The following is a 27,878-nucleotide window of genomic DNA, read 5'->3' as shown; positions in this document are numbered from 1 at the left end:
AAAGAAGAAAAAAAACGACGCCACTTTAAAGCTGGGAACATTGGTAAACTTCGGAACTTTAAACGGCCGCATATTTTGTGGTAAGAGCAAAACTTTATATAACCTTATAAAATGGCCTGTGTTTTTGTTATTTCTTGTTACCAGAGCTTAACAAAAAGGGCAGAAACTTCGACGAAAAGACGTAGGTAGAATTAAGTAGTCGACATCGACATGGTTCTTATGACGCACCTAAAATACAAAATACAAAATAATTGCAGCATGAGACACCAATGTTTCAGGAGTTTAGGACACAGAATAGGACACATCCTTATTTGATAACTGTTTTATTCCCTATTTGGGTTTATGCTTATACTTTATTTTTTAAGATTAATTGTTTTTTTTTTCCAAGGCATTGTTGGATTCCAGTGTCATAACTATGCAAATATTTTATTTCAAAACCAGTATCATAGCTATTAAAGTATTTCTTGTTATGATTTTAAATCTATATTTAACCTCAGAATGATCTCAAAGTAAATAAGAGGTGTTAAGTCTGAATTGGAATTGGCTCTGTGGAATGCTTGATTCTGATTGGTCAGTCATAACATTCCAAGGTATGTTTTTCCCGATAACAACTGGTAAAAGCTAATAACAGACTCATCCGGGCAACTTAAGTCGGCGCTATAGCCTACTTTAATTTTTTTTTTTTTCTTGGTGGATGCTTTGCATTTGGTTAGCGAATAAAATATTAAAACTCAATTCAATATTACGTGTACAATTTCTTAATTCTGTCATCCTGGTATCTTGGACTCATGATATTGTTTCATACAAACACAGCTGCTGCTGTTTTGTTTTGTACACTCTAATGGATTATAAGATAACTAACCAACTAGTAATGCAAGTACTTAATTATGTGGTGAAATGTTGAAATAGAAGTAGTCTGACTGCACTGTATTCCTTAAATGTCTGTATAATTTGAATTTAGCAGCTGATTTCTTCATGGAAACTTTTGGTTTCAAATATTTCAACTCAGATCAGTGTTTTGTGTCTAATTATTTACTTGTGTGACAAGCCGCTGTGTAATAAGTGGGAAAATGTACATCCAGACAGTTGTTATTGCAAATAAAGATGTATATTATCCCTTAGTTATTATAATCTTAATTCAAGTTGATAAAGGATTTTGTAATCAGTGTTGAGTGCTACTGTAAAGTTGATTTAAATGTTTTAAAATAATTTACAGTTGAAAATATTATACATTTAGAAAAGTAATCAAAAAGTAATCAAATGTAATAAGTTACTTTACATTAACACTATAAATATAAATATATTAACTTGTAATCTGTATCCTATTACATTTCCAAAGTAACCTTCCCAACACTGAGTGTAGTTCATTCTGCAGTTCAGGTGATGTGTACTATGATGAACTATATATATATATATATATATATATATATATATATATATTAGGGATGTCACAATACTCTATAATATTGAACCGTTCGGTACGACATCCATGGTTCAATACGCACTTGTGAATTGTGGTTTTTCGGTTTTGCATTTAAATAATTTCCTTGTTTTATTTCTCTCGGAATTTGCTTTATTTTTGCCCGCGATTTCACGTGCTGAAATGAGGAAACGCTTCCTCGCTTATATCCGAAAAAGCAACACACGCAGAGCATCTTCCATTCTAATGACATACAGTGATAAGCCTTTCTAAACCTAAACCTGTTGTCAAACAAAAGAGTTATAAAAATAAAAGTTATAAAAACATTATAACTTGTTTTTAATTCACAACATCAGTCGAGTGTTTGACAAAACTTCCTTATGTGATCTGATGTGGATTCTCATCACAGAATGAGGCAGACAATAAATTGTATACTCATATTCTAGTATATGTATATATATGTCGATTAGCATTGGCTTATGAAAATACCCAAGATGGCTTGAAGAACACGGATAGACCATGTATTATTGCAGATGAGTGTTTATTGTTCTTACATTTCATCATTCAAAACGTTTAATGTTATATCTTGTTTTTATTCAGTTACAGCAATAGCGATGCCTTTATCCATTAGAGAAGCTGGAACGGAACGTATCAGTGATACTTCTTTGATGCATATGTGGAGTTTACGCATGAGGGCGCCTTCTGGCATCCAGTATGAATGAAACCCATTCTATTTTGCGTAAAATTTGAAAAAATAATACTTCTCTCAAAAGAAAAATTAAGCAGACATATACTAAACCACGCAGTGTACAGAGGTTTACGGGAGTATTTTGTTAATTTGTTGCAAAAAAAAAAGGCAAGATATCAGAACCGAACCGAACCGAAAACCGTGGTTAAAAACCGAGGTACGTATTGAACCGTGGACTAACTGTATTGTTAAATCCCTATATATATGATGATATACAACAGCAAATTAAGAAAATACTTTAATGCAGGGTGTCCAGTCCTGGAGGAGCAATGTCCTACAGAGTTTAGCTCCAAACACACTCGCCTAGAAGTTTCTAGTGAGTCTGAAGCAAGTATGGGCCTCTCTAGAACTATAATTTGAGTTTCTGTATCAGTGGATGAGGCCATAATGGAGGACTATGTTACCTGATTTTCTTACATCACAGTGATGGGTTTGTTTAGAGATGTGTTCAGGTAAGGGGCATTATTTTCATTGCATGTTTTAGAAACAATCAGTTTTTTTAAAAAATGCCCACAAATGTAAAAATTCCCATTTTTGTTCTATAGAGACTTTTCTGTAGTGCTTGATTAGCTGGTTTAGGTGTATTTATTTGGGATTGGAGATTGAGTTCTCAAAAGGTCTACATATATTTCTTAGCAGCACAGTCCACCATCAGCAACTGAAAATGCTTTTCAGCAAAACATGCAGTTCACCTTATATAGTTACTGAACAGACCCACTGATAACTTTCTTTTCCTATTCAGCCTTATATTTGGAGAGGCTCTTGCGTTAAACGGGCTGATGTGAACTCGGCATGTTTCAAAAAATGTGTGTTAATGTTGCATGATCTCAAGATTGTCGTCTCTCTATGCTGGAATTGGGATTTATTATGGTTTTTCAGTGTCTTTGTGTCAGATTGAACAAACTGCTCTGTAATTTATTTATTATGAAAAATTATCCAGCATTAAATATTTGTGAGTTGCAGAAGTATGTAAATCTCTAGGATTAGCAGCTAATTTGAAGGTGAAATTAGTCTATCTGTTCAGAAGTGTTTTCAGTCAATAAGATGACAATTAGGTGTCAGTTTATGCCCTGTTTTATTTAAAGAACAGGGATCTATTAAAGTCTGATCATGTTTGTGAAAGTGAATCATGGCACAAACAAAGGAGATCTCTGAGGACCTCAGAAAAAGAGTTGTTGTTGCTCATCAGGCTGGAAAAGGTTACAAAAGCATCTCTAAAGAGCTTGGACTCAACAGATCCATAGTCAGATTATTTACAAATAAAGTAAATTAAAAACCACTATTTCCCTCCCTAGGAGTGGTCGACCAACAAAGATCACTCCAAAGCAATAATAGTTTCCGAGGTTCCTAGAATAGGAACCCCAGGATAACTTCTGAGCAACTAAAGGTCTTTCTCACATTGGTTAATGTTGAAGTTCATAAGTCCAGCATCAGGAGAACGCTGAACAACCATGGTGTGCATGGCAGGGTTGCAAGGAGAAAGCCACATAAGAAGAACCTTATCCCATCTGTGAAACATGGTGGTAGTAGTATCATGGTTTGGGCCTCTTTTGCTGCATCTGGGCCAAGACGAATTGCCATCATTGATGGAACAATAAATTCTGAATTATACCAGAAAATTCTAAAGGAAAATGTCAGGAATCTGTCCATGAACTAAAATCTACCCCAAACACACAAGTCATTCTACCAAAAAATGGTTAAAGAAGAACAAGGTTAATGATTTGCAATGCCTCAGTCAAAGTCTGGACCTTCATCCAATCGAAATGTTGTGGAAGGACCTGAAGCAAGCAGTTCATAGGAGGAAACCCACCAATATCACAGGGTTTCTCAAGTGTTTCTGTACTAAAGAATGGGCTAAAACACAGGACAGCAAAACTTAAAGCCAAACTTTTAATGTTGACTTGATAAAAACACACATAGAGATTCAGAGCATATCAGAAGTTACTTTGAAGCTCGTGCCTTACCAGATAAACAGCTATTATTTATTATACCACATCAAATTATTCTAATGCCTAGTTTGTGTGTCTCACTTAAAACAACGTAACAAAACAACCACGCTCTGAATCACGTGTAATCAGTCCAATGGAAGAGCGAGATGTCACCGGCGGGACTCAAGCTGAGCCCCAGCGAAGCAAGTTAGATGTGCGCTTCCTGTGGTCTCGGCCGCCTTCAGCCTGCCGGAAACTTCCCTTCGTTCCCGATCTCCACACCGAGGTGTCGAGATCGTGGAATGTACCCTTCTCCGCTCGTTTTTTCATCCCTGCATCTTATAATTATGGCAATGTGGAGGGGATGGAGGAGCAGGGGTACAGAGCGATGCCCCGGGTGGAACAGACGCTTGCTAGCTATCTGTCCCCCGGTTCAGCATCATCTCTGAAGGGTCCGGCATTGCCCTCCAAGGCGCTGCGTGTCACCTCAGCGCTGGTGGGCAAGGGGTACACGGCTGCAGGTCAGGCTGGTGCCTGTCTGCACACCATGTCGGTGTTACAGGCGTACCAGGCTGACCTGCTTAAAGAGTTGGACGAAGAGATCAAAGAGAGGGATATCTCTGAGCTCAGGAGGGCCGCTGATTTATCTCTCCGCGCCACTAAGGAGACCGCCCGTGCCATTGGGCAGTCTATGGCAGCCCTTGTGGCCGCGGAGAGACACCTCTGGTTGACCCTGTCCGACATGAAATAAAAGGACAGGGCCTTCATTCTGGACGCCCCGCTTGCGCCTTCTGGTTTGTTCGACGACGCCGTCAACTCCGTCGTCGACAGATACCAGGAGGCTCGTAAACAAGCGGCGGCGTTCCAGCGGTTCCTCCCTCGCCGAGTTCCAACTCAAGGGGCTGCTGGGTGGCAGCAGCCCCTGTCGTGTACCAGCTCCTCACGTAGGGAGACACAAAAACAGAGTGTCGCCTCTCGCACTCCTTCGAAGGCTAGGCCCGACCTGAGGGTCGTGCTTCAGTCTAAGAAGTCCCCGACTAAGCGGTCCTGACAATTCAGGGGAGAGGTGGGGTGCACCGCATTATTCGGTGTCCGCCTCTCCTCTGTGCCCTCAGGAGGCCGTTCCGCTAACCCTGCCAGTGTTTCAGGGCGCAGCGGCCTCCAGCAAGCATCCGCCTTAGTCTCTTCCGCCCGGAAACGTATCGGAGCTGGGGAGCTCGCCACCCCCAAAGGGGGTTTCTGGGGTCGCTAGTTCAGGTGCTTCCTGCCGGGAAACTGTTTCAGGACACCGTTCTAGCAGCTCAAACAACCCTAGAGGCCAGTCTCAAGAGACTGGTTCCCTTAGTAGATCATTTGGCAGTGTGGAAACTACTGCCCAATGTGTCTGCTTGGGTCCTGCGTACTGTAGAGCAGGGTTACCGCATTCAGTTCGGCTCGCCTCCGCCGCCGTTCAACGGGGTCTGTCCCACTCTGGTGGGCCCCGAGCAGGGTCTGGTAATGGAACAGGACGTAGTCTCTCTCCTGAGGAAGGAGGCCATCGAGGTGGTCCCTCCTCATGCCAGAGAGTCCGGGTGCTACAGCCGGTACTTCATTGTTCCCAAGAAGGATGGGGGACTGTCTCCCATTTTAGATCTGCATCTTCTGAACCGCTAGGTCATGCGACTGAAGTTCAAGATGCTCACCATCAGTCAAGTCGTGTCTCAAATCAAGTCCGAGGACTGGTTTGTCACGATAGATCTAAAAGACGCATACTTCCATGTCTCCATCCTTCCACACCACAGAAAGTTCCTGAGGTTTGCTTTCAGGGGCGAAGCATACCAATATCGGGTCCTTCCATTCGGCCTAGCACTCTCCTACCGCACTTTCACGAAGTGTGTGGATGTAGCTCTGGCTCCCTTGTGACTCCAGGGCATCCGCATACTTAATTACATCGATGACTGGCTGATCCTGACCCAGTCGGAAGAGGTGGCAGTTCGGCATTGAGATGTCGTTCTCGCTCACATGAAAGAGCTGGGGTTAAGACTAAACGCCAAGAAAAGTTTGCTTTCTCCATCTCAGAGGACCACTTATCTAGGCGTGGTGTGGGATTCGACCACGATGCAGGCACGTTTGTCTCCTGCACGGATTGAGTCAATCTGCAGTTGCGAGAGTGAAGGAAGGCCGGTCACTCACTGTCAAGCAGTTCCAGCAACTGCTGGGTCTCATGGCAGCTGCGTCCAATGTGATACCTTTTGGCCTGCTGTACATGAGACCCCTATAGTGGTGGCTCAAGACCAAGGGGTTCTCTGAAGCACTTACTCCCAGACCTGAGACACCGCCATGTGTTGGTCCGCACCGACAACACAGCGGTGGTCTACTACATCAACCACCAGGGAGGTCTGCGTTTGCGCCCCTTGTACAAGCTGGCGCACCAGATCCTTGTGTGGTCCCAGGACAAACTCCTCTCGCTGAGAGCAGTTCATGTACCTGGGCATCTCAACATGGGAGCAGACATCCTGTCGAGGCAGGGGCCTAGGCCCGGGGAATGGATGCTTCACCCCCAGGACGGGGTGTGCCTTCTTCTAGTTAGCCCCGTTCTGGCCGGGCCGAGTATGGTTCTCGGACCTGATTTCTCTCCTTGACGGCTCTCCCTGGGAGATTCCCATCAGGAGAGATCTCCTCTCACAGGCAGGGGGTTCCATTCTTTACCCCCGGCCGGAGCTGTGGAAGCTTTGGGTGTGGCCTCTGAGGGGGCGCACCTCTTAGCTTTCGGTCTCTCAACCGAGGTTGCTGAGACCATCCTCCAATCTAGAGCTCCCTCCATGAGGAAACTGTACGCGTTGAAGTGGAGACTCTTCACTTCTTAGTGCGGACACCGCTTGCAGGATCCAGTTTACTGCCCAGTTGGTACAGTGCTGGAGTTCCTGCAGGATCAGTTATCTGCAGGGTTAACCTACTCCACCTTGAAGGTTTACGTGGCGGCCATTTCGGCCTACCACGCCCCTCTTGGTGGTCTTTCCGTGGGTAAAGACCCCCTTGTTACACGTTTCCTCCACGGTGCACTAAGGCTGAGGCCTCCCATACGACCTCGTGTCCCCTCGTGGGATTTGTCTGTGGTGTTAGAGGCTCTCTGTAGAAAAAGCCCCCTTTTGAGCCTATTGAGGATATTTCTGACCGTCATCTTACTATTAAGACAGTTCTCCTTCTTGCACTTTCCTCTCTTAAGAGAGTTGGGGACCTTTGCGCCAGGCCTTTCTAAAGCTTTTCTATACCCTCGTTCGGGGTATGTCCCTAAAGTCCCCTCCTCAACACAACGGCCTGTCGTACTCCAGGCCTTTTGTCCTCCTCCCTTTTGGACACATAGGTCCACAGAGCTGCAATGTGGAGAAAATCGGACCAGCTCTTTGTATACTATGGTCCGCCTAAGAAGGGTCTCCCTGCTACCAAACAGACCCTAAGTCGCTGGATCGTGGATGCTACTTTTATGAGTCCTCTGGCCTCCCTCCTCCTGTGGGGGTCAAGGCTCACTCTACCCGGAGTGTGGCTGCCTCCAAGGCCTTCCTTGCAGGCGTCCCTGTACAGGATATCTGCAATGCGGCAGGATGGTCTACGCCCCTTACTTTCGTCAGGTTCTATGACCTAGACCTGCGAGTCTCTCCTGGCTCTTCTGTCCTTCGCCCTAGCTCTTTCTAGGCAGGGACTTGGATTCTGGCGGCGTGGGCATCTCGTTCCCATAGCGTTTCGGCGCAGCTCGAGTTCCTGAAGGGGAACGTCTCAGGTTACGTATGTAACCCAGGTTACCCGAGGGAACGAGACGCCACGTCTCGGGGCCATTCTCCTGCATCCCTGCGAGCGCTGCTTCTCTTGAAGCTAATGCCGGTTCTGGCGCATGTGCTTTTAAGCTTCCTGGTCGGTGACGTCACCCGTCGGTGACATCTCGCTCTTCCATTGGACTGATTACACATGTGATTCAGAGCGCGGTCACGCTGAAGGCGTTCCCATAGCGTTTCGACATGGCGTCTCGTTCCCTCGGGGAACCTGGGTTACATACGTAACCTGAGACGTTAAACCTGTTCACTAGTAAACAAAAGTGAAAGAGGAAAAGTAAGCAATGTCATTTCAAGGCTTTAAACCTGTTAACACTCAGTATTTAAACAGCAGCATATTCTGTGGTAAAAACTTCACTAATGGATGGCATTCAAACACTGATCAATACAGATTATCATAGATCAGTGCATTCAACACAGTAAAAAAAGCTGCTGAATGCTTTACTTACATCACTTTAAATACTTAAACTGTTTTAAATGGTTGTAAAACTATATATAAATATTTTATTGAGTCCAGAATTTTCATTGCATGACTTAGAAACAATCACCAGTTTTTAAAAAAGTAGAAATTCCCACTTTTGTTCTGCAGAGACTTTTGTGAAGACCTTCATTAGCTGGTTCAGGTGTGTTCATTTGGGTTGAGCTGAACTCTACAGGACAGCGGTCTACCAGAAACAGGTTTGAGCATTTCTGCTTTAATGTATCTGTATTGTAGTGTACTAAAATACTACAGGCCAAAGCAGTTTAACTGCAATACTGTTATTCATTGCGAGACACAAAGGTGCATCTTTTAACTTTTTGTTTTTTCAAAAAGGTCTAAAATTAATCTCTTTTTAAAAAATGAATGTAGGAGGACACTGCCTCTAAAATGAGTAGATCTGCTGCATCAAGCTTTCACCAATCCATGGTAGATGGATGGGATGAGTCAAGATTGACTTCTTACAATAGGTAAGACAATACCTTGTTATCACTGGAAGATACTTCTATCCAAAGTTATTTACAATGGTTTCCAGAAGCCTGTGTGAAAGCATAAAATGAATAAATGCCAATATAAAGCCAGTTAGACAAGTGATTGACAAACAGCAAATACATCTAAAATGCAGGTTTTTTGTCTTTTGTTTGTATTACCAGGAGACAGAGCTCTCCAGAACCCAGTGTTGTGTCTTTTAGGAGTAACGCATCCATGATGACACCCCGCTCATTCAGTGAGGTACCGCTCTTTGTAAGGTAGGACACTAATTATTTCTACATTTGTCATATGCTTTTACTCAAAGTGACCTCCAGAACCCTGCATGGTATCATTACTTTCCTGAACTGTTGCTGATTGTCATTGGTGGAGTGATTTTCCCAAGCCTACTCTAAATTCCCCTGCAATTAAAAGAACTTGCACCTGAGATAAAAACAGTTTGATAAATTAAATGCATTTAAGCTCTATATAGTAAGTATGTGTAAAGTTTTTTTTTTTTTCGTCTTTTGTCAGTGACATCAGAGTGAAGAGAGAGAGATCAGAATCACAGGGACTCAGCAATTCATTTGTGCAGAGGAACAGACCCATGACGCCCAGTCCTTCATTCAGTGATGAACCAGTTACCTTTGACTTCAGGTAAAGCACTATTTTTGCATTTGTCAGAAACTTGTATTCAAAGTTGCTGTCATTAGCCAATTTCACACATACAGTCTTTATTGGTAAATTACTGTTTAGAGAACATGTGTGAAGAAGTTCCTTAGAGAAATACCAGTAAATCAGCCATATTGCAGTTTGAAAAGTTATAACATTACCAGTAATTTATCATTACGATTCTATGTGTTAACAAAGCATACGATTATTGGTACAAGCCTGTATGAGGTCAGGATGGACTGCTTTGGACCAATCTTAGTGTTCTGAGGGAGATGACGTCATTACTATGCGCTGTTTATCACTTATATTTATTTAAATGATGCTATGTCTTAACTAGACAGGATGCAGTAAGATTCCAGTAACAAGCAATTCATCTAGCAACACCAGATGCAATATGTACAAAACGTGACAAAGTCAATGAAAATTTCCAGCCAGTCAGAAAAGTGTACAGGCACACTGCAGCAACAAAAAAGATACTTAATCTAATAATTATAATTCATACTTATTAAACCATTATAACATTTTTTAAAAAATATATACATACCATATCATATAATACACTGAATTCATACATAGAATTACATAGAATTCACAGTTTTAACATTCTCGTTTTCTTTAATTTATTTTTTAAGATTTAAGAAAAAATTATCCATTGTCCTATTCAATATGGAAATAAATGCAAAATGATGTTCAAATACTCAACACTGTAATGCACTGTAACGGGACTCGTAGAAGCGTGACAGATCCAATTGCGAGCTTTATTAAACAGAACGTGGTCAGACAGGCAAGGTCGATCTGCAACAAATAGTGATATCCAGGGGCAAGACAAGAGCGTAAACCAATAAACAGGCAGAAGGTCAAAATACCAAGAGAGCAGTCCAAAGTAACAAAATAAACAAGGCAATGCCACGAGGCAAAAACTATAGCAATGAACAAGGCAAAAACTAGAACAATGAAACAATGACCATGGAAAACACTATGAAACAAGGATAATGCTTGGTACAGTCCGCACAGGCAAAACAATACTTCGCAACGCCTGTTTGGCATGACCCTCCTTATATGGCCACCAAACAAGAAGTAACCATAGAAGCAGCAGAGGGAGTGGAAACAGTAAGTACATGGGCAAGGGCTCCCTCTGCTGGCGTGGCGTTACATGCACCCAATCTGTACCTGAAGTTTATCACTGTCATGTTCTTATTTCAGCTGTCAGTTTCTAAAACAACAGTTTCCTGTTGCTCATCACATATTGCAATCGGACAGATAGTGAAAATAAAGTGTGTCTCCTCTTTTAGGCGATGCATGCATTGAATCATTTCACGTGTATAACTATAATGCATTACAATCAAACATAGTAGAAACATCTGGCTATAGTGGGATATTTACCCACAGACCATTGAAATCAAACCTGAAATGCATCCTATTAAAGATCACTTTGATAAGATTGACACCTGCATGTGCAGCTTGTGAATAGTAAAGGCATTTTCTGAATAAAATGTAAAAAAAACACAATCACAAAACACACCACTGTTGTATATCACCCCTAACTGATTTAAAATCTTTTAGGTAAATAAGCCTGTTATGCACTGCACATTTTTTAGATACATTAATACCTTGAGAGTTTGTATGATGTGACCTAAAGGAGATAGACAAGGCAGATTGTGTAATGTATATAGTTTTTAATTTCAGATTATACAATAACTTATAGCCAAGACATCTATAATTTATTTATCTATAATTTAGCATTTATAGCTGGTCACACACCAGATGAGAAGTGCTTCAGCTAGGTCATCTCACAGAAAGCTTTTCTTGTCCAGTATGAGGTTTCTTTTCTGTTGGTTCTTGTGTATGCGAGCTGTAAGAGCTGTCACACTGTATTAGTGCAACCCAGATTTTTTAAACTGCCAGAACTTCATCGGAAGCTAAGATTAATTGCAAAGACTATTATTTCACCATCTGTAAATATGTTATTAATAATAATTTAATGTAATTTTAAAAAAAGAAAATAATAAAAAAAAAAATAATTTTAAATTTTGCATCAAACTGTGTGATTTGTGGCCTTTTCTAGATATTACAAATCTTAACCCAGCCTTCAATTTTGTTCCCCTCACTTGTAAGACATGATTTACATCCCTGCCATTATCAGAACAACATCACTCAACCAGTTCTGCAGACAAAAAAGAATACAAACCTTCAGAGTGTGAAAGACCTACACAAAACCAGTATGAAGAACAGATACGAGAGGTTATTTGAGGGAATTGAACTTCAAGAAAATCTAAACTTTCTGAATGAGATCCACACACAGCTCTACATCATAGAGGGAGAGAGTAAAGGTGTGAATGAAGAACATGAGGTTTTACAGATGGAGAAAACAGCCAGAACAAAACACTCACAAGACACTCCAATTGACTGCAATGACATCTTTAAAGCCTCACATGAACCAGGATGTGAGGAGAAAGACCAAATCAAGACTGTTCTTACTAAAGGCATCGCTGGAATTGGAAAAACCGTCTCTGTGCAGAAGTTCATTCTGGACTGGGCCGAGGGAAAAGACAATCAGGATGTGGATTTCATGTTTGTGCTTCCATTTCGAGAGCTGAACTTGATCCAAGATCATCAGTACAGTCTCCACAGACTTCTGCTGGACTTTCATCCTGAACTTCAAGATCTGGACTCAACGATTTATGAGGAGTGTAAAGTTGTGTTCATCTTTGATGGTCTGGATGAAAGCAGAATCACACTGATGTTTTCAGATGCTCAGAAAGTTTGTGATGTGTTTGAGACTTCATCAGTGGGTGTGTTGATGTCAAACCTCATGAAAGGAGAGCTGCTTCCCTCTGCTCTCATCTGGATCACTTCTAGTCCAGCAGCAGCCAATCAAATCCCCTCCAAATACATCACCCGTGTGACAGAAATTCAGGGATTCAATGAGCCTCAGAAGGAGGAATATTTCAGGAAGAGAATCAGTTACCGGCATCAAGCCAGCAGAATCATCTCAAACATCAGAAGAGCAAGAAGCCTCCACATCATGTGCCACATCCCCGTCTTCTGCTGGATCTCATCCACTGTGCTTCAGAACCTTCTGAAAGAAGATCTGAGTGGAGAAATCCCTCAAACTTTGACTGAAATATACATTAGTTTCCTGCAGATTCAGATCAACATGAGGAATCAGAAGTATGAAGAGAGAGATCCAGAGAAACTCCTGCAGTCCAACAGAGAAATGATTGTAAAACTTGCTGAAGTGGCTTTCAAACAGCTGATGAAGGGCAATGTGATGTTTTATGAGGAGGACCTGACTGAGAGTGACATAGATGTCACTGACGCCTCAGCATACTCTGGGATTTGCACTGAGATCTTTAAGGAGGAATCTGTGATTCATCAGAGGACAGTCTACAGCTTCATTCATCTGAGCGTTCAAGAGTTTCTTGCTGCTTTCTATGTGTTTTACTGCTATATAACAAAGAACTTGCAGCCACTGAAGTTTTTTCTGTATAAATTAGGATTTTACAAAACTGATTATGTCTCCCTGCATAATCTACTAACATCAACTGTAGATACAGCCCTTGAGAGTGAGAATGGACAGCTGGATCTGTTCCTGCGGTTCCTGCTGGGCGTCTCACTGGAGTCCAATCAGAGACTCTTACAGAATCTACTGACACACACAGAGAACAAATCAGAGAGCATCAGGAGAACCACACGGTACATTAAAGAGAAGATCAAAGATGGACATGGATTTTCCAATGAAAGATCCATCAATCTGTTCTTCTGTCTGCTGGAAGTGAAAGATCAGACTTTGTTCAGAGAGATTCAGGAGTTTCTGAAATCAGACAAACACTCAGAGAAGAAACTCTCTCCTGCTTACTGCTCAGCAATTGCCAGTGTGCTTCAGATATCAGAGGAGGCGCTGGATGAGTTGAACCTCATGAAATACAACACATCAGATGAGGGTAGAAGACGACTGATACCAGCTGTGATGAACTGCACAAAAGCTCTGTGAGTTTTGTTTTTGCATTTCTTTAATCAGATATAATTTCTCTATTACAGATTTTACTAAGGCTGGCACTGACCAAAGATTTTCCAGTAACACTTTACATGTAGGTTCTATTTGTAAAGGGTTTATAAAGGTATTTATAAATGACTGATAACTAATACAAATGCTTTGTAAATCATTGATTAGCAGTAATGGTGTCACACTTGCGCTGTAGCAGGGATAACGCAGGAGTCTTGAATAATCTTTTACAGTCTCTAATCAACAAAATTGCACACAAACGAAAGTAACTAGAAACATAGACAGGACAAAGTAACGTGGAGCAAACAGGAACTTAAATACACAGGATAATTAGAAACACAGATGCAGGGAATAATCAATCAACTAAACAAGAACAGGAAACAGACAATATATGGAAAACTAGGAACACAGGCAGGGGTAAAACAAGGAAAAACACTGACCCGAAAGGCGCATCCCACGCTGTAACAACTACCGGGGAGTGGGGGTGGGCGCCCTGGAGGCTGGTCAGGGAGCTCAGGTGTTTGTTCACTACTCACTACTGTGTGTGTGCACTTTGGATGGGTTGCAGAGCACAAATTGCAAGTATGGGTCACCATACTTGGCTACATGTCACATCCTTTCTCTTTCCTTTTTGAACCGGCACAGTCCTACCAAAGGCTATATTATATAGAAATGAATAAATAAATATATAGCAGCCACACTAACGAATTGTCCATCACAGACTGTGTGGCTGTTACTTGGTGATGAGTTTTTTTATTTTATTTTTTTATTTTATTATTATTATTATTATTTTTTTTTTTTTCTACCAAACCAAAATTTGGTTGATTAAGCCGGTTCTCATTGATTAACAATTAGTGGACTATTAAGGGGGCAGCCCTGGATTTTACACACACACAAACACACACCAAAATTGTATTTTGCACTGTTTTAGTCTTGCTGGTTGTGATCTCTCTGGTCTGGACTGTAAAATTGTGGCATCAGCTCTACAATCTTCAAACTGTGTCCTGAGAGAACTGGATCTAAGTAACAACGACATACAGGATTCAGGAGTGAAACTGCTCTCTGATGGATTGAAGAGTCCACATTGTCAGCTAGAGATACTGAGGTATGTTACAATTGTTCTTTGATATCTTGAATGCTCAGAAATACACACTGCTCAAAGAGGGTTTGAACATTCCTAGTGGCAGTTCAAACAGTGTAAAACTGCAGTTTATTTTTATTTTTGTATTTATCTATTTATTCACGGTTAACTTTTAAATTAACTTTTAAAAATATAAATATTCATTTTGGCTAGCTAGATTTTCTGGCATTTTTAATTTTGTTTTAATGTTTAATGTTGTTAATTCTGATGGATATACGGATAAATAACCAATATTGTTGTAATAGCTGGTAGAAATGAGGGGTTATTTGTAAACAGTATTTAGGAACATATTAACAGATAAGCTGAAATAACATAAGTAATTTTCCTTATTTATCAGAATGTTAATATTTGTAGGTTGTCTGGCTGTATGGTGACAGAGGAAGGCTGTGGTTATTTGTCTTCAGCTCTGAGTTCAAACCCCTCACACCTGAGAGAGCTGGATCTGAGCTACAATCACCCAGGACATTCAGGAGTCCAGCTGCTCTCTGACAAACTGAACGATCCAAACTGCTCACTGCAGATACTCAAGTAAGTGGGGTGGGGTAGGGTAGCACAACAGTTACAGTGGGTGTGATGTCAGGCCTTGAAGAGGCATTAAAGCCAAAATCTACTCTTTTGGATTTCTTTAAACATCCTAGTTGTGTGCCTGGGTATCGGAACCATTGAATGTGGGTGGGACAGGACCCACCCACTTTTGAAGACCTATGATATCGGACCCACCCACTTTTACTGTCTCTAATTCTGCGAATGTCTGCACACTTTTTTAGAGTGCCATCAGTCAAATCCATTCCACATGACGAATGCGCTAATAGATTAAGCTCTATGCTCACGCGTATGAACAGGCAGCATCTGGGGTGGAGAAGTGGATGGCGCGGGCGCATCAGGCACAGTCATCAAACATATTTAAAAGGAAGCGGGCGCCACGGTCCTGACCGCATCGCTGTCTTTACTGGGTGTGTTTAGAGAATATTTGCATTTATTCACATGCGATTTGATTAGCTACTGGTGGACTGTCATGATTTTGACTAATACAGGATGCTACTGTATGATGCACATCAGAGGGGATTTATAAGTGGGTATAGGCTACAAAGCCGACTGATAAAGAAGTGGGTATATGCAGTATACTTGGGTATAACCTGCATTACACCACTGTATGTTAATTGAACTCCATTTTTGTGTTTTCACTAGTTATTCACGTCTGCTGCCCTTTTGAAACACAGCAAAGTAAACAAAGCTGCTCAAATACACCTAACCCTACCCGATACTTTATTCAAACTTTTCGATTATTTCCTTCATTTTTATTGAAAACAAATGCCTTTCTGATGTAAAATGAGATGTGAAAAGGTAGAAGAGCAATTTTGGCAATAGGCGGGCATGAACTCAGGTCGTTTGCGTCGAAAAACACTAATTGCTCGCTTTACCACTTACGCCACTGGAAACATGTTTAAACAGCCATCTTTTGTAGTTGTCACGTTAATTTTTTTTGGAGGGAGGACCCACCTACATTTATTTTGCTTCCGACGCCCATGGCTGTGTGTAGTCACTTAATCTTGTCGATATATACGTAATCTTTTACTGTACATTTTCTTTTTCTAGTTTGGACTATGAAAACTTTTAGAATCACGCCAGGATTGGGAAAATCTCTCTCTCTCTCTCTCTCTCTCTTTCTCTCTCTCTCTCACACACACACAAACACACACAGTTTACACATTTTATGGGTCCATTCCATGATTTTTATACTGCACAAACTGTATATTCAATCCATTAACACAAACCCTACACCTGAAGCTACCCTACACAAATCTTTCCGCATTTTTAGATTTAAAAAAAAATCTTTTTTTTATCTTTTTTTTTAGATTTATGCCTGTATAGATGCCTGCAATCTCACACTGGATCCAAACACAGGAAACACTCAACTCTTGTTCTCTTTGTCATTGTGATCTCATGAGAATTTGTATGTGTTTTACATATAAAAGAATGCATAATGTTAAACAAGACTACACTTTAAAACTTTAAGATGAGTAACATTTCTGCAATCATTTAAAAATAACTTATCATGTGATATTTTTGCTGTGGGACACAAAGCATTTTTCTCAACATGCTGTGGCTGACAATAGATCCATAAAATAAAAGGAATCAATTTTATTTGTGCGTTGTAATCCAAATCTTCAGAATCCATATGACTGCGAGGAACAGATTTAACTCATGCAGGATAAACCTTATGGCTGCGAGATGCACACACACAGCAGTCAAATAAGACTGCTGAATCACAACACAAACCTTATTAAACCCACATATCACATCATACCCAATTCTAAGGATCCATTTTTGTTAAAAAAAAAAACAAAAAAAAAACAAAAGTTGAATAAAGTTGAACCATAAAATATAGTTGAAATTACTCTTAGTAATTAACTTATTTTGATGAGGTAATGTAAAAGTTGCCATAATTTACTGATTAAATTTTTTATATAGTGTAATTTCAAATAACAAATCTGAAATGGCAACACATCATGTAGTCAAAGTCCAGGCAAAAATCCAGGACAAGTAAACAATCCGACAGCTAAACAAGGCAAGGCAATAATCCAACAATCTTAATCCATAAAAACACACAAGAAATCATATAAGTGAAGCAAAAAAAGGTACAATGAAAAAACGTATTGTAAAGCAGATTACACAGGCAATACTTTCCATTTGTGCTCGGAGTACTTCATGGCTATAATTTTTACAAACAGGAAATGGCCACAGAAGCTGTGAGTAAGATTTTCTTTGGCACTTGAATTAATGAGTGGGAAGCTAAACAGAAATTAAAATTTTGTCATCATTTACACTTCCTCAGGTTGTTCCAAAACTGTATGAATTTCTTTCCTCTGTTAAACACAAAGGAACATATTTTAAAGGGGTGATGAACTGAGAAACCAAAATTGTAGAGTTGGGGTACTCGGACTTGTACTCGGACTCGAGTCCGGTCTCGAGTACAATTTTTAGGTGACTCGGACTTGTCACGGACTTGAGTCCATCCGAGTCCAGAAAAAGTTGAAAATGTCACTGACTCGATGCATTATCACGAAAGTGATATTTAGTATTTGTATGTGATTTTAAGTCTTGTCCAGTAGGCTACTTCAAAGTTTATGTGCGCACACACTCAAAACGCGCTCACAGAACACGCCTCTCAAGCGGCTTTCACACCGAATGCGGAATGTGCTGCGCAGGCCGCTGGGTTCAGCGCAGCCCTTCAGAGCGCAGCAGCAAAAGTTCAACTAATTTGAACTTCACGCCAGTGGTGTTTGTTGCTTTGATCAATGCAGCAACAAACCGTCCTCGCGCAGTTCTCTTCGGCTTCTAATAGGTTCTGTAATTGCTACACACATGCTTGTCTTGGAGACTATTCATGTAGATAAAGTTGGTTTTGTCTTAAGTAACCCTGAACAGTTGGGAGAAATACTGATACGTCAAAATATTTAATCTGTGCGTCAGATCTTAAAGCCACAGCAGCGTAAACCTGCAGCAAAAGAAAAAGAGAGAATCACTCCCTTTTCTTAAATGAATCACGTATTAACTGTAATCATCTTTAATGTATACAGTGAAGATTTTGCAGTTTTATTTTAACATTTATTACTTCATGAAATGTCTGTAGTAGTCTATTTCTGTAGCTTTTAGAATGACCTACCTAAAAAAAATAAATAAAAATTCTATTTTCAAAAAGATTCTGTTTTTTTTTTTTGTTTATTTTTAATATTATTATTTTATTTGTATTTTGATTAATATATTTATTTATCCTTTTGCTTGTAAATAATACCTTCAGTAAGCTTGAGAATGTTTTACTTACATTAGTTGATTAGTTTTTGCTGTATTGAAATTATTATTTTTTAAACATGGTGGCAGTTTCTAGCTTCAAAGTAAAATCATTTTTGGTTAACCCAAGGTGGTCCCAAAACCACCTTGGGTGTGCATGATTTTCTAATAATACAATGGCCCATCATCAATTATTCCTTATATAATGTATTTTTTTGTAATCAATGTAACTATAACTGCATTCAAAAATAAAACAGGTGTGAGTTTGCTGTGACTTACGGAAAGTATATGTAGGGCTTTATACACAGTGTGTGTCATTGTAAAGACTAGGTTTATCCCTCACAGCCTCCTTTTCATCCAAGAAAAAAAAAATGTCATATAAAACCCAAAACACACACAGCCACAATCAGAAATAAAACAGGGGCATTTTCTGCTCGTAAGGTCCCAAGATACTTACTCCTTTACCCCCACCCATGAATTTATACATTTACTATAACAATGAATAAAGTCAAGTCCTGCCCTATAATTTTTCATATTTTAAAACCTGTTTCACTCTGAAATATGTCACATTACATTATAGGTGAGCCATAACTTCTGTTATGGACACTAATTATGAGATGTCGTGAAATCAAAAATCAAAATGGCAAGATCCACAAGATCTTTTCTTACATTTCAGTTGTGTTTTTCTAGTTGTAAAGGTTAAAAACCGGGGTGTCCAGACTTGGTCCTGGTCCTTGGTTTAGCTCCAACTTGCCTCAACACACCTGCCGGGGGGTTTCCAGTATGCCTAGTAAGAGCTTGATTAGCTGGTTCAGGTGTGTCTGATTTGGGCTGGAGCTAAATCTGTAGGACACCTCCCTCCAGGACCGAGTTTGGCCCCCCCTGGGTTAACAATGTTAAGATACTGACAAACAGTAGTGTTTCCTTGGACTCGGACTCGGCCCTCTGGGACTCGCACTTGAGTCCGACTCAACCCATTTTGGACTCGGACTCATCTCGGACTCAACTGGTTAAAGACTCGGACTCGACTCAGACTCGACTTAGGTGGACTCGAACCCAACACTACAAAATTGCATTGATCTTTTGACATATCAGAGGTCATTGTACTATAAAAACATCCTGTAAGTTTCCGAACTCAAAACTTTGTCGTTAGTCTAAAAACATCTTATACTGAAGGCAGTCTGCCAAAATGACAGCTTTTGGAATGTTCCCATGCATGATGTAATAGGTAGATTAAGCACCGCCTCCGCAGAAGATCGGTATCACTGCCTGTTTAGCACCGCCCACCAATTCGCACATAGTGTCAAAAACAGGACAGAAAATAGCCTATTCTAAATTATGATGTTTTGTGATGTAAAAATCTTGTTAACATTATAAGTGGACCTCAAAGAACAGTACAAAATAAAAGGCAGTTCATGACCCCTTTAGAGATGTTGGTACCAAAACAGTTGCTGGTAGCCATTGACTTCTAGGCTTACTCAACAAGCATGATATCCAACCACCTGTCACAAATGCACTGGTTCTCCTATATCGCTTCACTCGCTTACTGCATTTCCCAGCATTCCCTCCTGGTTCTAAGTTGCAGTGCGAACCAGTGAGCACCTGCATTGATAATCACCTCCATAATGACACTCTTAAGCCAGATTCAGAGGGTAATTGTTTCTCATGAGGACATAAGCTATTTTTAAAATTTACAGGGGGTTGGCCTGTGATTTTATTGCTGTCAGAATCCAGAATGTCTGTTTTTCGCCCATCACCCTTGCAAAAATCTATGGCCAAATTACCTACTGTTTTTGACAAACACCATGGTTGTGTGGTAATTTAATTGCCGTACAAACCCACATCTCTGAGTTTACAGGAAGAAACTGATTCAAAATTTGTCATCTAATTCTCCTTTTTGACCACCGGCAAACACAGTATGGTAACTATTGCGCTTTGTTGTAATTCAAATATCAAATATGTAATATCAAATGATGATATTTGATGGTTAAATATATATATATATATATATATATATATATATATATATGGTGCAACATAGGTAGAACAGATATTTCCTGCTTATGATTTCCCACGGTGTCTGTAAGTTGCAGAAGGTCAGTCTACATATATAGGTTTCTGTTTAATCTTTGACTTAATTTCTAGTGAGAAATGAGAATTATAGTAATAAAATATTCACTTTGTTCTCACCATTTCTTTCTTTCTTTTTATTAATTTGTTTATACCATTATGCTGCTTCAGAAGCCCGTCTCAAATTCATATGGTATCTCTGAATGCGGATGTTAAGTGTCTACTGTTTTCACACTTTTGTCACTAGGTGGCGCACAAATACCAGATTACATCACAGACCTCAAATACATTGATTAATATCCACACTGCTGTTATGAGTTGTGCTGTTATTACAATAGGCTCTAAAGTAAATTACACACAGTTTATCAGACAGAAAAATGCTATATTGTCATGTGTAATACATATTATATTATTAAATATATTTCCTGCAAACTTTGTAATTTGCAAGAACCAGTTCAAGCCATTAAATCTCTCAGTGTGACAGTCACATAGCAAACCAGTTACAAACAGACTCAAACTGAACAGACAGGAACTTAAATACACAGACCAAATGAGGATAATTAAAGGAGAAGTCCACTTCCAGAACAAAAATTCACATATAATGTACTCACCCCTTGTCATCCAAGATGTTCATGTCTTTCTTTCTTCAGTCGTAAGGAAATAGTTTTTTGAGGAAAACATTTCAGGATTTTTCTCCATATAATGGACTGATATGGTGCCCCGAGTTTGAACTTCCAAAATGTAGTTTAAATGCAGCTTCAAATGATCACAAATGCGGTTGTAAACGATCCCAGCCAAGGAAGAAGGGTCTTATCTAGCAAAACAATTGGTTATTTTCTTAAAAAAAATACATTTTAAATAATTTTTAATGTCAAACGCTCGTCTTGACTTACTCTGCCTGAACTCTGTGTATTCTGTTTCAAGAAAGTTAGTGTATGTCGAAAAATTCCAATGGACCTTTCTCACATTTCCGGGTTTTTCATAGCGGAAGTCGTCATAGTTGGGTAAAATCTGAGAGCGGTGAATGGGAGTACCACAAATATAGTTTTTGCATTCCCATTTGCTCAAATAGCAAAAGAAAACTACACGATAGTGTTTTCACGACTTTCAATCAAAGGAAAAAAAATTGTGAGAGACTGATATCGGCAGTCAGAAGAGAGAACAAAGTCAAATTTACCGTCCCTCCCATAGACGCGGCATTAGAAACACCCTCGCATTAGTGTTAACTAGCTTTTTTGTAACTTGATGAAAAGGTGATATAATACAAAGTATAGTATAGTTTTGAAAATCAAAATATAAAAAACTTTAAAGGATTTATGATGATGATGACCGTTGAAACGCATCATCACAGGCTTGTGAAAAGGGTCCATCGTATTTTCTCCCTCAACTTCAAAAATCATTTCAAAATCATCCTACATCACTGCAGAAGTACAGACACAGTGTTTGCAAAGTGAACATGCAAAGAAGATCAAACACCCTTAACAAAAAAGGTAAAACAGTGATATAGGACCATTTTGAAGTTGAGGGAGAACATGAGATGGGAGTTTTTCCACATACACTAACTGACATGAACCAGAACAAAAACAGAGTTCAGGCAGAGTAAGACAAGACGAGCGTTTGACATTAAAAAGTATAGAAATTGTATTATTTTTATGAAAATAACCGATGGTTTCACTAGATAAGACCCTTCTTCCTCGGCTGGGATTGTGTACAACCACATTTGGGATCGTTTGAAGCTGCATTTAAACTACATTTTGGAAGTTCAAACTCAGGGCACCATATCAGTCCATTATATGGAGAAAAATCCTGAAATGTTTAACTCAAAAAACATAATTTCTTTATGACTGAAGAAAGACAAGAAAGATGACAAGAGGTAAGTACATTATCTGTAAATGTTTTGTTCTGGAAGTGGACTTCTCCTTTAACAAGACACACCTGAACATAATGAAAAACTCAAATCAGAGTTTGAAAGTGTGACAACTAGTCTGGACAGGCTACACTTTTTAATTTCTGATGTTTTGCATAATGTGAGGAAAAGAATGTAATTGTATAGTTTATGTATTTCAGAAGCATTACTATCACCCAGATTGTTGTTGACATTCAGTATTCAGTCTTCTTCAACCAAGCCAAACTGTTAATTAGTTCCATTATGTTGTGCATGTGCCAGAGTCCTGTAATGGGAACATGTGAGCTGTGTTCTGATCAGCAATCCGGTGTTCCCTGACCGCAGGAAACAAAACCATCTGTCCCTCTTCTGTTTCATCTCTCTACGCCCCCACCACTGCCCCATCTGAAAGAGAGCACAGATATCACTGTAAATGTGACACAACCATAACTTTCTTATTTAAAGGCATGTTCATCATGTTGATTTTACAGAACTGTTTTTACAGGGAGTCTGCATTTTTGTTAAAGTACTTAAATGATTAAGGAATGAGAAAAAATTAAGCATAGAAGTTTGACATCAGTTCTCAGTTACATCCTCTTGTTCAGTCTGACATCACATTGCTGTTTCCAGGATCTGTTTAATGCAAATTTGACCTGCTTAATGCTACACTTACTGACTTCTTAAAATGAAATCACAGCCTTTGATTTAATAATTGTAATAAGCAATATCACAAAAAGTATAAGCTATACCATGAAACCTCCTTTGGGAAACCCTGGGCTAGAGCACATTGAAATATTTATTGACATACATGATTTCTGACATTACAGAATCCATACTGAAATACTGGTGATGTCAGGTGTGCAAAGTGAGAGGCAACCACTGCACAAGTCTACACTGTGTTCAGTTGTTTCAGAGACTTCTTTCATGGTTTCATCTGGCTCAGTGTCTGTCAGGGCCCACTGTCATGATAAAATAAATGCTCAAGGATCTCCAGTAAACAGTAAACCGGTTGCTCGTGCCGATACCATCTGAAATATGAGGCACGAACATGCCATGAATGTTAAGTTTACAGAGCAGTAGCAGTAACATGTACTTAAAATGTGCAAATTGTTAGGAAGATTTTTTTAAAGTAAAAAGTAATTTTTTTTCAGCGTTCGACTACCTTTCTAGGAGAATGAACTGGTCATATGTTACAGTACAAAAGAATGACTCGCAGCTACTCAGACGTGGCATGTTCGTGCCTCATATTTCAGATGGTATCGGCACGAGCAACCGGTTTACTGTTTACTGGAGATCCTTGAGCATTTATTTTATCATGACAGTGGGCCCTGACAGACACTGAGCCAGATGAAACCATGAAAGAAGTCTCTGAAACAACTGAACACAGTGTAGACTTGTGCAGTGGTTGCCTCTCACTTTGCACACCTGACATCACCAGTATTTCAGTATGGATTCTGTAATGTCAGAAATCATGTATGTCAATAAATATTTCAATGTGCTCTAGCCCAGGGTTTCCCAAAGGAGGTTTCATGGTATAGCTTATACTTTTTGTGATATTGCTTATTACAATTATTAAATCAAAGGCTGTGATTTCATTTTAAGAAGTCAGTAAGTGTAGCATTAAGCAGGTCAAATTTGCATTAAACAGATCCTGGAAACAGCAATGTGATGTCAGACTGAACAAGAGGATGTAACTGAGAACTGATGTCAAACTTCTATGCTTAATTTTTCTCATTCCTTAATCATTTAAGTACTTTAACAAAAATGCAGACTCCCTGTAAAAACAGTTCTGTAAAATCAACATGATGAACATGCCTTTAAATAAGAAAGTTATGGTTGTGTCACATTTACAGTGATATCTGTGCTCTCTTTCAGATGGGGCAGTGGTGGGGGCGTAGAGAGATGAAACAGAAGAGGGACAGATGGTTTTGTTTCCTGCGGTCAGGGAACACCGGATTGCTGATCAGAACACAGCTCACATGTTCCCATTACAGGACTCTGGCACATGCACAACATAATGGAACTAATTAACAGTTTGGCTTGGTTGAAGAAGACTGAATACTGAATGTCAACAACAATCTGGGTGATAGTAATGCTTCTGAAATACATAAACTATACAATTACATTCTTTTCCTCACATTATGCAAAACATCAGAAATTAAAAAGTGTAGCCTGTCCAGACTAGTTGTCACACTTTCAAACTCTGATTTGAGTTTTTCATTATGTTCAGGTGTGTCTTGTTAAAGGAGAAGTCCACTTCCAGAACAAAACATTTACAGATAATGTACTTACCTCTTGTCATCTTTCTTGTCTTTCTTCAGTCATAAAGAAATTATGTTTTTTGAGTTAAACATTTCAGGATTTTTCTCCATATAATGGACTGATATGGTGCCCTGAGTTTGAACTTCCAAAATGTAGTTTAAATGCAGCTTCAAACGATCCCAAATGTGGTTGTACACAATCCCAGCCGAGGAAGAAGGGTCTTATCTAGTGAAACCATCGGTTATTTTCATAAAAAAAATACAATTCATATACTTTTTAATGTCAAACGCTCGTCTTGTCTTACTCTGCCTGGACTGTATTTGTTCTGGTTCATGTCAGTTAGTGTATGTGGAAAAACTCCCATCTCATGTTCTCCCTCAACTTCAAAATTGTCCTATATCACTGTTTTACCTTTTTTGTTAAGGGTGTTTGATCTTCTTTGCATGTTCACTTTGTAAACACTGTGTCTGTTCTTCTGCAGCGATGTAGGATGATTTCGAAATGATTTTTGAAGTTGAGGTAGAAAATACGATTGGAGTTTTTCGACATACCCGAACTGTCTTGAGCCAGAATACACAGAGTTCAGGGAGAGAAACACAAGACGAGCATTTGACATTAAAAAGTATTTAAATTGTATTATTTTGTAAATGAAAATAACCGATCGTTTCGCTAGATAAGACCCTTCTTCCTCGGCTGGGATTTGGAAGTTTAAACTCGGGGCACCATATCAGTCCATTATATGAAGAAAAATGTTTTCCTCAAAAAACATAATTTCTTTACGACTGAAGAAAGAAAGACATGAACATCTTGGATGACAAGGGGGTGACTACATTATATGTGAATCTTTGTTTTGGAAGTGGACTTCTCCTTTAATAATGAATTATGGTATTTATAAACATTTTGACATACCCACATATCATTATGTTTTATTATACAACTTCCACTTTTGGTTGCACACTCAGATGCTTCAAAAGAAAACTGAGGAGGAAAGGAAGGTTCACAAGGCGATGGAGGCCTTCCTAGAAAGACAGCATGCAGTGAGTGAAGAACTACTTTATTTGATGTAGTGTAATTCATAAAACTGAATGTGAGAACCCCAATTAGTGTAAACAGGGGTGTCTAGTCCTGCTTCTGGAAGGCCAATTTGCAGGACATTGGTCCTCCAGGAGCAGGACTGGATAACCCTGTTACAGAAGCTGGCATAAATACTTGGAACAGCACCTATAGAAATGTGTGTTTAATTTATAATTTATATTTAATTAAATTAAATGTGTGTTTAATTGATATTTTATTTATATAATTTAAAATATATTTTATTTATAAATTAGCTTTCATTTTACTGCTTATGGCAAACCAGGAAAGATATTCCAACCGTAACGTAACTCGCTATGTAGAATTAAATAGTAGTAGTTGTAGAATTAAGTAGATTAAGTAAATGAACAATCTAGTCATGACTGTTTCCTGAAAACAGGTGAACGGCAGTGAAGTGACACAACTGCTGGTAGATTGTATGACAGTAAAAACTATATAAAACAAACTTAATTTAGTTAATGGTCGCAAAGTAAGTTTCAAACCAAATGTACTACCTACTAGACGCTATGCAGTTATTACTGCAACATGTTGGTAACAGTGGAATGTGCTGTGGCAGTGCATTTGGTTAACACAGTCCAGACTTCTGACAGAATAGCCGTGCTGCTTCTCAGCAAAACTTTGATAATGAAGCTAACTGGCAAGTTTCTTGTTGGTTAGGCTTGTTAAAATTCCTAGTTTATGCTCTGGTATGAACAAACTCTTACCAGAAAGTTTGAGGAGTGCTGTTTGCAGGCTTTTTAAATAAGCCTATTCTAATGCAAATCCTTCGGGATTCATTGCTGTCACTAAAATATTTGTGCCCAAAAGGACTTACAGAAGAAGTTACAGTATTGGAAGCAGCGTTATGAGAAAGACATGAATACGAAGAAGCAAGAGATCACTGAGCTGCAGACTAAAAGAAACGTTATCCAGGAACGAATTCAAGAGCTGTCCATGAAGGTTTTTATATGAAACACATCTGTGTTACGTCTCCTGATATTCATTCCATTCAGAATTCCTTTTGAGAGAGTCCGTGTTGATAAGAGCTTGCAAACTGCAAAATAACTTTGTGTACCTCAGTGCAAACACATGGAGGAGGTGATCATTGAGGACAGGATGACGAAGGAACGTTTGCGTGCGCAGCTGGAGAAGGAGCAGAGGGAGGGCGATGCAGCAACTAGGGTAAAATGTAGCTTCAGAGATTCTAGAAGGATTCAGTGGATAATAGTGAACAGAAATATGTAATTTTATTACTGCATCACTGTTGGCCAGTAGATGATGCTGTTGCCAAATTTGACATCTTTGGAATTTGGCTTTATGGAATTGATACCTGTATTTAGAAGCATTGTGGGTTCCGTTAAGAGTCCATTTTGTGCTACTTACACGTGTGTCATTCATAATGTAATTGTAATTGTAAGTAAACTGGAATTGTGGGTATAGATGTGTAAGAAAGAAGAAACACAACTGAATGAAATTCAAAGGATGTATTTGTTTACATTGTGTGTGGGTGTTCATATAATTAAAAAAAAAGTTTTTTATTTTATTTTAAGTCATTTTCTGCTAATTTAGATTTGCGTGTTAAAATCAAAACTTATTTTGATAGCGGTGTATTTTAACTGCATTGAAAAGAGAGAAAGAGAAAAATGTCACACATCTGGTAATAAATGTGCATAATTAGGAATAATCTTACATAATTGTAGCAAAAGATTTTGATTGGCTGCCGTTGATTTTATCATTCATCATTCTGATTTCTGCTCAGTCCTGTTGTGGCAAGGATACATAATAAATTTCATGTTAACACATTAACTGTATTTATATATTCAATAATTCTAAAAAGCTTTTACTACTTAAATTGGAAAAATTAACAGTATAAAAAAACTACAATAATTGACAAAATAATAATAATAATAATAATAATAATAATAATCAGCACATTTGCAATATGGGAGAAAAAAATCCCTAATGTACTTGTTTCTCTTTTGTTTCTCCTTTCAGATCCAGGCCTGGTGGCGGGGGATTCTTGTACGTAGAGGACTACGTTCTCCTAAGAAAGCAGATAAATCCAAGTCTAAAGCTGGCAAAAAAGCCAAAAAAGGCAAAAAAAGAAATGATGACTGATGCTTTTAGTGGC

The 27,878-nt window shown here is 39.2% G+C and overlaps 2 protein-coding genes across 4 annotated transcripts; both read left to right on the top strand.

The window, feature by feature from the left end:
- LOC127180471 (NLR family CARD domain-containing protein 3) lies at positions 1–26,693 on the top strand. Of its 3 annotated transcripts, XM_051134540.1 has the most exons (10): positions 1–80; positions 8,492–8,580; positions 8,753–8,850; positions 9,034–9,129; positions 9,383–9,505; positions 11,636–13,510; positions 14,458–14,631; positions 15,022–15,195; positions 25,639–25,713; positions 26,576–26,693. In XM_051134540.1, the coding sequence occupies exons 3-9, from the start codon at positions 8,771–8,773 to the stop codon at positions 25,697–25,699; spliced, it is 2,583 nt and encodes an 860-aa protein (XP_050990497.1). In that variant the 5' UTR covers positions 1–80; positions 8,492–8,580; positions 8,753–8,770; the 3' UTR covers positions 25,700–25,713; positions 26,576–26,693. The 3 variants fall into 3 exon arrangements, with proteins under 3 accessions (XP_050990497.1, XP_050990499.1, XP_050990498.1); XM_051134542.1 differs by lacking the exons at positions 25,639–25,713; positions 26,576–26,693 and adding an exon at positions 16,524–18,322; XM_051134541.1 differs by lacking the exons at positions 25,639–25,713; positions 26,576–26,693 and adding an exon at positions 16,264–18,322.
- On the top strand, positions 26,602–27,878 carry LOC127180472 (dynein regulatory complex protein 9-like). The gene is made up of 3 exons (XM_051134543.1): positions 26,602–26,707; positions 26,828–26,929; positions 27,743–27,878. The coding sequence occupies exons 1-3, from the start codon at positions 26,624–26,626 to the stop codon at positions 27,863–27,865; spliced, it is 309 nt and encodes a 102-aa protein (XP_050990500.1). The 5' UTR covers positions 26,602–26,623; the 3' UTR covers positions 27,866–27,878.

This window comes from Labeo rohita, chromosome 18 (genome assembly GCF_022985175.1).
Source record: "Labeo rohita strain BAU-BD-2019 chromosome 18, IGBB_LRoh.1.0, whole genome shotgun sequence".
NCBI lineage: Eukaryota > Metazoa > Chordata > Actinopteri > Cypriniformes > Cyprinidae > Labeo > Labeo rohita.
The sequence above is the reverse complement of the archived record's forward strand: the minus strand, read 5'-3'. Positions and strand labels throughout refer to the sequence as shown.